Raw genomic sequence first — 11,685 nt, 5'->3', positions numbered from 1 at the left:
AATAATAATAATATATGTAAGGGAAATACCATTATGGTATGTGACCTAAATAAGTTAAGTCTAAGCCCTAAGGTATTCAATTCTCTCTAAAAATCCTTAACTTTAATTCTACTTCTCCACGAATTCCTATCCTCAACCATGTCCTCGGAGAGGTTTAGATTTATCAAATCATGCCTAATCCTCTCATCCCAAGTCAATTTCGGTCTTCCTCTACCCCTCCTCCCCTCTCATTCCTTTTTAAGATGATGATATGGGTTTCATCATCAAATAAATCTGAGGTTGAAACGCATTTGGGTTTCAATTGGATGCCACTAAAGTAACAATTTGTATCGATCAATTTTTGTTTAACATCGTAAAAAAATTTGGCGTTCTCTATTGTTTAACAATGGTTCCTAAGAACATGGATGATGATAACCCAAAATATAATAAAATTTTAATATTGAACAAAAATGAGAATCTCAATAATTACAGATTTTAATTCCAAAAATAATAAATTTCTATCTTGACAATCTTACCCTTATTTTTGATAATTAATCTAACGATCAATATATTTTCCTACGCTTCTTACGAAATTGTGTCTTTTTATTCTAACCTTCCTATATATATATATTCTAGATTAAAAACCTTATTAAAATTAATGTTTTACACGTAATACATATTCATACATATTCACATATGGGTTTTAATGAGGATTCGGAAAACAATTAGTTTAAACGTTGGTGTTGTAAAAATATTGAGTAAAAAGGGTATTTAAAATATTTGTAATATAGTTTAATAATTAAGAAAATGATTAAATGAATTATTAACAACCTTTAGTAAAAATAACGGGCTGGGTGGGGTTCGAACCTGCGCCCACCAGCCTCCAAGTCTTAACGCACACACCCCTAGCCACCGGGCTAGGGGGGTTTGTTGATTAATCCTTTGAACAGATTTTTTATAAACAATATCCAGATAACCCATAAGAACCCTAAATCAGAAATCACCCAATCCGTGAAACGATTGATGAATTGATGTTAGGGTTATTGTGGAGCATACCCCGACGAACTCAACCATATAATTGATTACCTAGTTTGACGATTAACCACGGGTTCAATTCAGATTAACAGGGCCGGCAAAGGGAGCGACGGACAGGGTAGAAGAAGACTTTGATAATCCAATTAATTATGGGGCTTCAGTAGGCGCTGGTTAAAGCGTTGTGCAGACACGAACAATTGAGTTATTAACAATCCTAGGTTATATATTAGATTTTAGGTCATGGCGGTTTAGGTTCTCAATCAATTCGTATCATATGAGATCTCGTTTCCAAATTTTCCGTGTCGGTTAGGCCGCATATAGCAAGGAGGATCAAAAACGTGATTCAATTCCAACTTTAGATCGACAATTGTGGTTCAAGCAATTAAACGGGTCACAGGTATGGTTAAATGGGTATGGATCATGGGTATGGGTTCAGGGTCTAAATGGTTATAAAGAAAATGTGCAAAAGTTTCACTTTAGTCCCTGGAAGTTTGATGTGGATACAATAACGGGTAAAAGTTAGTCTTTTGGGCTAAAAATGAATATTTTCCAAAGTTACATATACATATTAAATAATTATAACTTTTATAATAATTTCTCAATAACCGTGCTTACTTTTCGTTGTTTAAAATTTACCGGAACATAAAACGGGTCAGGTAACGGGTATGAATTAATACGTGGAAAACCCGAGTTGTTACAGAAATCTCACCAGCTATATTTATACCTGGCCGTATTTTATACATATGTTACAGGTACCGTGATTAGAGGATGAAGGACTAGAAGACGCTTAGAATACCTAGGATACTTAATAAACAAGACATTTGTTTTTATTATGATTTGATTTCAATTTGTATTCTTATTTGAACTTGTGTTACATGATGCTTTAATGAATTAATGTTATTATGGTCACAAAATAGTGTCACGTGTGTTTGAGCAATCTGTACGTCACACCCGGGCGTTTCCTCTCTAGCCGGGGTGTTACATAAAATTAAAATAATAAAATAAATAAATAATTTAAATAAGCTGTAAACATAAAAAATAAGCACATAAGGCAATCAAGTAAGCACGTATAGGGTCCTAAGCATATTACTAGGACATTTCTAGCGTCCTATCTTATAAACTTCGGCTCATATACCAATCTGTCATACTCCAACCTACAGCGAAAATGTCGGGGCGCGAACTGTTGGTTCACAAATTACAAGGCACTAACATACAATATTAGTGACAGTATTTAATTATTTTATTAAAATTCAACCAACTACACAAGTCTTAATCAATTACAAATAAAACAAAAAAAATTAAAATAATAGCATCTTGTCTTTTCATTAATAACCTAAAGTTTTTCTAAATAATCTTCAAAACACTTCAACCATCCAAAGAATAGCCTAGAATATGCGTACAAAATAGATATATTTGTCAATAACACATATTGAGTAAGTAGTCACCAGATTTTTTAACACTAATAATATAATATGTAAGAAATATGCAAATCAATACCATGAGTATCAACAATCAAATAAAAGCAAGTAATTGGTGTCGTTTGGCCATGACTCACGAAACGGTCGATGGCCACTAAGACTATAAAAATATAAATAATGGTGTCTGTTGACCATTGCCTTGCAAATCGGGCTTTGGCTACTAGGTCGGCATATGATCATACTTTAATGTAATTATGATGGACCTCTCCAAATGCGATAAATAAACAAGTAAGCAAATATCATATAACATTCAATTGATCAACAACACAGTATTTGAGATTTGCAAGTGATGTAAATAAGATACATAAAAGTATTATAAGGTACATATAAGGTCTCCAAAAGGTTTAAAATCTGTAAAATAGGAGAGTGGTTACTCACCTTATTAATTAGGCGAGTTAAACGATAAAATAAACATATTAAACGAGTCCCGAGCTTAAGAGAGCTAATTGATCCGACACGATCTGACCTGGAACTTCGAGACAATAAACTATAATTAGAAACGAGGACATAGCCGCTGGAATCAGATCAAACGGATGTATAAAACTCAACTTAGGAGGTTTTTAATATTAAAGCAAGCTGGTACTGTTCAGATTTCAAACTACGAGTTGGAAGTCGGGTTCTGACCAGTACACTCAAAATTTCGAAACAAACATAAAAGTCTTCTGGCCTGAATGCTAGTTTTTACTAAAAGGTTGAGTAATCGAATAGTCAAGGAAATTGACTATTATGCCCTTAAACGGGTTGGAAAGCAATTGACTATCAAAATCCCATCAATCAGTAAAATTTAGTTAGGGATTTTGTTAGTTAGATAAAAATATACATCATAAGACAACTTACACGGAAAGATTAAGGAACAAGGAAATAAACGATGTCAAAGAGCCTTGAAACTTGAAAGCCAACAGAGGCTTGAAAAACTTGAATAATTTTGAAGAACCGACAATGGGGGAAGGGAATTTCATGAGTTGTAGGTGTGACGGCTGAGATACAATAGTTTTTAGGGTTTAATGATGTGCTTTGATTAAGTATAATAGGTTATAACTTATTTATGAAGTAATCCGCCCGATTAGGAAATGGAACAATGAATTGATGACGAAATCAAGTTTTTAATTAATAAAATTCGTTCATAATATCAAAGTATAAATTTGGACATGTTATACTGTTATATGACTTATCTTAGGGATTAAGTTTCGTTAATTAGAACCAAATAGACTCGATTTAGCATTAAAAACGAATAAGCAAATCAAAACGAACAAAATATGATGCAGGTCTCTCCCCACGTTACGCAGCCACATGGGGCTCCTCTCTCTGCGTGACGCGGCGTGAGGGGGGGAGGAGTCCAACTTTGATTTTAGGCAAGTATAGTCCATGAACTTCTTATAAACGCGATTTTTAGCTATTTAAAGCGATTTCCAAAGTTTATAAGGGTTATTTGACGAGGTTAAAAGTTATGAGAATATAAATTAAGTTAAACCAAGTTAAATAATAATGAATCCTGTTTGTTTATTAATACGAAAGATCCGAGATGTTATAAAAACAAATATAACATAACTTTGAAAATGTAAATAATAGTTTGAATTTGATAAATGAATAAAATTATGTATTAGAAAGTTGAATAAATTACAAATCATAAAAAATGAAAAACAAATTACATGTTGAGGATATCTTAAATCTCTTAAAATTTATTTAGATACTACATTTGTAGTATTATTTGAAAATTATCCTCATAAAATATTAGTAGTTTTACTGCATCTCTAGCTTTTATTCTGGACAACGCAATATATGACTAGCCATGATTGATTGTCTTAGAAACAATCCAACCATTGAAAATGATTGGTCTTGACTTTTATTAATAGTTATTTCAAAATAAACAACAACTGCTTCATTTGAAATTGGATTGAAATTCTTTCACACGAAGGTATAAGATTTCTTCTTGAAATATAAGTGTGATTACAATATGAATTGTAAGAGCAGTAAAAAATAGCTACAAATTTTAAACTTAAACTTTTAAAAAGTAATATTCCATACACTTACGCATTATAAAAATAAGAAAAAAAAAGTATAAAACCAATAAATAACTACATTAATATTCCATATTATAATATCTATAATAAAAGACATGATATCTATAATCTATAATATATATAAATGAAACCCCTAAAATCATACGTGTCATGATGTGGTATTTCTCCCCTTTTATGAAAGCTACCAGATTGCTTAATTTTTGAATGGAGGACTCTCATTGATTTAACCCAAATTCATGGGTATGGGTCTTATCAAAACCAGATAGCTCTTAAACGGGTTATAACATCTCATTAAATTAAAAAATTAATCTTACCAATTATTTGATATGAAAAATCATACAAAATAGGGATATACTAAAATTTGATATCCAATTTAAAAAGAAAAAGATATTATTTATAATTAATAAACAATTTTATAGTAAAAAACATAAGCGGGTAATGGGTCACCAAATCCAGATAGCTTTTAAACGGGTTATGACATATCATTTATTTATGAAACTCTTTCATCATCAAACCCTAAGTATATTATTAACTTTTTTACAATAAAGAATTTAATCCAACAAATAAATATTAAAAAACAAAAAATGTAAAACAACAATTCTCTCAAGCCATTAGATTGTTTTATTTATAAATGAAGGTTTCCCACGCATTTGACACGAATTCACGGGTAAAGTTCTCACCAAACCTAGATAGCTCTTAAACGAGTTATAACATCTCATTATATTAAAAATTAATCTCATAAAATATTTGATATGAAAATCTTATGAAATAAGGATATACTAAAAATTAATATCCTATTTTATTTAAAAAAAGATATTATTTATAATTAAGAAACAATTTTATAATAAAAAAAATAAATGGTTAATGAGTATCACCAAACCCAGATAACTTTTAAACCGGATTATAACATATCATTTATTTGTGAAACCATTTTATCATCAAACCTCAAGTATATTAATTATTAACTTTCTTACAATAAATAAAATAAAAATCCAAATATATATATAAATAATAAAAACGAATACTGTAAAGCAACCCCCGTAAAACGGGGAATAAAGTCTAGTTATTTTTATAAAGAAAAGTAACATTATCTTTCACACAACATTGATGTCAACCGTATTATAATTTATAATTTTTTAAAAGAAAAAGTAATTTTTTTTTTGTTCAATTTGAAAGAAAATAAGTATGACACACAAAATAATATAAATGAGACTTTGAAGACCTCACAATTAATTACTATATATATAAATATAAACTTTGGTGCCGCAAGTGGCCTATTGGGCAATTTGGCGGCACCGTATTGGTTGACGAATATTATTTTTTTATTGTTTTTTAGTTAAGTAACCATAATAAACTAATGGAAACCGACCAAACGTCAATTTTTTTGTTTTAGTTCTTATATCATAACAAACCTGAAAGAAACTGACTGAGTTTGCGCAGACTCGCGACCTTATTTACAGCCCATGACCGACAACGCTCTGGTTTTAACAATGTGCAAGTTTACCGACCGACCCCCTCCCTCCCCAACCCAAAAAAAAGGTCGTCGGTCTAGCTCAATTTATATATATATTTTTTTGTTTTTTAGTTCTGGTACCGTAACGTATGTAATCAAAACCGACTGAATTCGTGTCAAGTTAACGCCTCAATGCTCGGGGCCGACAACGCATGGGTTTTACCACCGCCCGGGATTGCTAACAAAATAAAGATCATCTTTAATATTTTGTTTTCTTATATATTAATGCTTTTATATGTTAATTTGATGAATTCATTTTTTGGGTTTTAACGCGCAAATTTTACCAATGGTGTCTATATCGTGACGAACGCAGCCGTACTGACCAAATTTGTGTCGACCTATCGTCATAATGCTTGGTTTTACCAACGCCTGTGTTTCAACGATGGAGTTTTTCCAACTGCCCCCGCGCAACGCGCCAGGTAGAAAAACTAGTTACTATATAAAATTGATTTAATGGTAAAAAATCAAATTTGTAGTGTCGGGCTGTAAATGAACCGAACGAACACAAACAAGGCCTTGTTCATGTTGGTTCGTTAAGTAAATAATGTGTTCACGAACGGTTCACGAGCACTTACCGAACGAGATTTTATGTTCGTGTTCGTTCATTAAGAAAAATTAATGTGTTCACGAACGGTTCACGAACACAAATAAAATCGGCAGAGCCTAGAGATTGAGACCGACATATTCATCAATGTGAATAATGAAAGCCTATAAACGAATCGAATGAACACGAACAAGGGCATGTTCGTGTTCATTCATTTAACTTTAAAAGAGCACGGACACTTAATCGAACAAATATCATGTTCGTTTATTTAAAAATGGACATTTGTGTTTGTTTACTTAAAATCTAAACTAACATAATTGAACAAAGATAAACGAACATGTATGAACAAACGTAAATGAACACAAATATAAACGAACTTACATGAAAACACTTAAATGAACACAAATTATCAAATATAAAACCTTTAAGCAGATGACTTATCCAGATAATATTTAATTATTTTCTATTAATATTAATACATAAATGAACATAAATAAACAGACATAAAAGAACATAAACGAACGTTCATGAACATAAATGAACGAACAGAACATCCGTTCATGTTCGTTCGTTTAAATAAACGAACACAATTTTTTTGTTCATGTTCGTTCGTTTATTAAATAAACTAACATGAACGAACTTTTCGCCGAACGGTTCACGATAGTTCACCGAACGTTTGGTTCGTTTGCAGGACTATGAAGTGACACAAATAGATTATAATTAGGATTTATTCAAACTCATTAATTTCCACAATTTCAAACCATTTCATAAAATTAATGTGATCACCAATTAATTTTCTTTTGTATTCTTTGTTGTATTGCACCCAACAAATAAATTAATTCACATTACATTTAATACTCATAAATATTAATTCATTCAAAATTAATTAACGAACCTCGTTTGTTTCAATTGATTTAATTATTTTAATATTTAAACGGTTATTTGAATAATTGGCGGACCATTAACTCACTTGATCATCTCCCTTTGCGTGTAGGGTTGTCTTTACCACTGGGTTAACTCGGATAGCTGAGTTTTATTTGATGATCATTAAAAAAATATATATTATTCATTAATGCATATATGATACATCTCATAAGCGTTCTATTATAAAAATTTGTAATTTTATGCATTTAAAGCAAACAGATTCATTAAGGGAAAACTAATATCTTTTATATACATATATGATACGTCTCAACCACTTGGGTCTATCTCTCTTCCCATAGGCTCTCCGCCGATCACCGAGGTCAGTTCGCTTGTGTGATCCCAGTAAAGGTTAGTTTTTCAATTGATCGTCTTCTCAGGCAGGCATTAACAATCATGGCTTTCTTTATCATCTTGTGTTCTTGCATGCGTATATATATACATAATACATATATGATCCATCATGGAGTAGGGTTAATTCCTTCCTTCTATCTTTGATGCATTCTAATGATCTGATCTTGTTGTACGAGGAATAAAAATAGATCTAGAAATTAATTAATATTTGTCCTCTAAAAAGTGGATATGTTCTCTTGAACATGTCAAGAAGAAAGGTTTGTGGAGTTCTTAATCTTACAGACAGACGAATGATGAGCTAATAATTTGTCATGAGCGGAATTTTATTGGACAAATTTGTTTGTTTGTTCGTTTAAGAGTCATTTTTTTAAATTGAATATATATATTGGGTTCTGGTTTTTATACACCCACAGGGGAGGACAAAAAATTTACATTGTCGTTTACTTATGTGTAAACTGCAGTTTACATAAAAAAAAATGTATGATTACTAGATTAGTTGTATGAAAAAAAGTTGATACTAGCTGCATACGATAATTTTAGATTCTATTGTCTTTAGGTAATTTGTTTTTTGTATTTTGATAGAAAACGAAGATCCAATGACAGACAACAATATCTATACGAACGATGGAACAGTTACCCTAAAAAACGAACGTGCTATAAAGAGGAAAACCGGAAACTGGAAGGCTTGCCCGTGCATTCTAGGTACGATATACATCTGTTCATACGTTGAGATCATGATTATGGTTATTGTTTCATATTGTAGTTTTTATACACATATTTATTTGTTTTATAGGTAATGAATGTTGCGAAAGGTTGGCATACTATGGAATGAGCACCAATTTGGTGAACTATCTTTCGGATCGCCTTAACCAAGGAAATGTGCGTGCCTCTACCAACGTTGCAAATTGGGCGGGGACGTGCTACGCTACACCGTTACTTGGAGCTTTCTTAGCCGATGCCTACTTTGGACGATATTGGACTATTGCGAGTTTCTCCATTATCTACTTCTTTGTAAGTTGACCCCTTGTTTTCCACACATCTTTGTCAAGATTCTAATGTTGTAACGTGTTTTGAAACTGTCTAGAGAAGTTAGTTTGTTGAAGTTTAAATCTCAAACTTTATTTTCATAATCAAACTAATAAAAAATATATCTCTAATACAGTTTTTATTCATATAAATAAATATGAAGCGTTTACATCAACGCAGAGGGTAAACATGTAACAAATTGCGTCGCAAGCCCTTTTTGATAGCAAAACCCAATATTTTAAACAATACATTGATAGATCTTTGAGTCAAACGTAAAAAGATAAACTAACCAATATATGAAAAGTTTGTTTTCTATACAAGGATAACTTCATAAACTAACTATTTACCATTTCTAAGCAATTACTACACTTTTGTTGCAAAACCAATTTCTAAGCAAGCTGGATGGAGTACCATTTTTTTATCACGAAATTGAAAAAAAAAAAAACAAAAAAAACAAAAGGTTTCGTCTCAGATTAATCTTTCAAATCTCTCAAGATCGAGATGGTGCAATGATAAGCAATTAATTCCCCTTTAAGGTTCAAATTTTGCTTTCACTGTTTTCTACCATAAACCTCTTGAAAGTCATATTCACAGTGCAATCTGACCTAATCATGTTGGTTAGCAGGGTATTACCGGCAATGGTTCTCATGTTTACAAAAATAAACTAAACTTTTCAAACCATTTAAACATTCAAAAGATTATGTAATTGTTGCTGGTTTTTGGGTTTGTAGAGTTTTCTAATAACATGCATTTAACATAAAATTTGATTATTCTCTGCAATATTAACTTTTCAAATAATTCATTTAGCATAAGTTTGTTCCCAAAAACCACATACAAACACTTTCTTCCATGATCCTAAACCCAAAGTGAGAGTAACTTAACTTTATGTAGGGAATGACTCTATTAACTCTATCAGCCTCCTTGAAAGCTCTACAGCCTATCTGTGACACGGATGCAGTTTGCCACCCAACCTCAACCCAAACAACGCTCACCTTTGTCGCCCTCTACATGATCGCTTTAGGAACCGGTGGCATCAAACCATGTGTGTCCTCTTTCGGGGCTGATCAGTTTGATGAGACTGATGTAAGGGAGAGAAAAAAGAAGAGTTCATTCTTCAACTGGTTCTATCTTTCCATCAACATAGGTGCGCTTTTTGCGGCTTCCGTATTGGTATGGGTGCAAATGAATGTAGGGTGGGGATGGGGGTTCGGTGTCCCGGCTGTTGCTATGGGGGCAGCTGTTGTCTTTTTCTTCTCAGGGAGCTCTTTGTATCGGATTCAAAAGGCTACGGGCAGTCCTTTCGTTAGTCTTTTTCAAGTGGTAACCGCATCCTTCAGAAAGATTAATGTTAAAGCCCCCAAGGAGAAGTCGCTTCTTTACGAGACCATTGATACCGAATCTCAAATTGTTGGAAGCCGAAAGCTTGAGCACACCGATAAGTTAAGGTAACATATCGATCATATATTCTTGTGATTTTAGAAATGTGAGAACTGAAAAAATATGCCTAAAAACAGCCTATATATTTGTACACCTTAATTTCTACAAAATGCCTAAATTACTCACCAACCATATCTTCAAATCCGAAAAAATCTTGAACAAATAGCATCAATTCTACACAATTTGTTGGAATATTCACCCACTAGGGAGTGCATGGATTTATATTTTGCAACTCCAACTTTAAACTTTTTTTGTATACACCAACCAGGTTTTTCGACAAGGCTGCAGTTGAGACGGACTCAGATCGCAACAAGGCCACACGTAACCCATGGAAGCTATGCACCGTGACCCAAGTTGAAGAGCTCAAATGCGTCATCGGACTCCTCCCCGTTTGGGCAACGGGTATCATATTCGCAGCCGTCTACAGCCAAATGAGCACCATGTTCGTCCTCCAAGGAAACACCATGGACCAGCACATCGGTCCCAACTTCAAAATCCCGTCAGCTTCCCTCTCACTTTTCGACACCCTTAGCGTCATCTTCTGGGCTCCAGTGTACGAGCGCATCATCATCCCAATAGCAAGACGGTTTACAAAGCACGAGCGTGGGTTCACGCAGCTTCAACGAATGGGTATCGGCCTATTAATATCCTTATTTTCCATGATGGCAGCTGCAGGGTTGGAAGTAGTCCGATTAAACTATGTCCGAAGGCACAATCTTTACAATGAGGAAACAATACCCATCACAATATTCTGGCAAGTGCCTCAGTATTTCTTGATCGGCTGTGCCGAGGTCTTCACATTTATCGGGCAGTTGGAGTTTTTCTACGACCAGGCGCCCTACGCAATGAGGAGTTTGTGTTCTGCGTTGTCGTTGACGACGATCGCATTGGGGAATTACATGAGCTCGGTGCTGGTGCAGGTGGTGGCGAAGGTGACCACGAAAAATGGGAAGCCGGGGTGGATAGCTGATAATTTGAATGAGGGGCATCTTGATTATTTCTTTGGGCTGCTGGCGATTTTGAGCTTGTTGAATTTGGTTGTTTATGTGTTCATTGCCAAAAGCTACACCTACAAGAAAGTTAGTGGCTTGCCAAATTGAGTATAGTCAGGTCTTTCATTTTCCAGTAATTTATTGTTTGTAAATGTTGGAAGGGAATTGGATTATTTGTTTCTTTATTTTGCTTCTCGTATGCCAAGATGTTTATTTTATTTTATTTTTTTTAAATTCTGGTATTGGTTTTTGAATGAATATTATATGTGGACATTTTTGTGCTAAAATATTTTCTTATAATTTAAATCGATTGCGGCTTGTAAATGAAACCTTTAGGTATTCCTCACTCTCACTAGTGGCCTATCGGTAAGAAGATTTGAGTTCT

General features: G+C 33.2%; 1 protein-coding gene across 1 annotated transcript; it reads left to right on the top strand.

Moving 5' to 3' along the window:
* The first annotated feature begins 8,441 nt into the window (after positions 1-8,441).
* LOC143610713 (protein NRT1/ PTR FAMILY 8.1-like) lies at positions 8,442-11,452 on the top strand. Its single transcript, XM_077085111.1, has 4 exons — positions 8,442-8,547; positions 8,639-8,856; positions 9,763-10,316; positions 10,577-11,452. The coding sequence occupies exons 1-4, from the start codon at positions 8,442-8,444 to the stop codon at positions 11,406-11,408; spliced, it is 1,710 nt and encodes a 569-aa protein (XP_076941226.1). The 3' UTR covers positions 11,409-11,452.
* Positions 11,453-11,685: the final 233 nt, after the last annotated feature.

This window comes from Bidens hawaiensis, unplaced genomic scaffold, assembly GCF_021521415.1.
Source record: "Bidens hawaiensis isolate Kalapana, Puna unplaced genomic scaffold, B.hawaiensis_p1.1 tig00027563_1, whole genome shotgun sequence".
NCBI classification, from domain to species: Eukaryota; Viridiplantae; Streptophyta; class Magnoliopsida; order Asterales; family Asteraceae; genus Bidens; species Bidens hawaiensis.
This window is presented reverse-complemented; position numbering and strand designations above follow the sequence as displayed.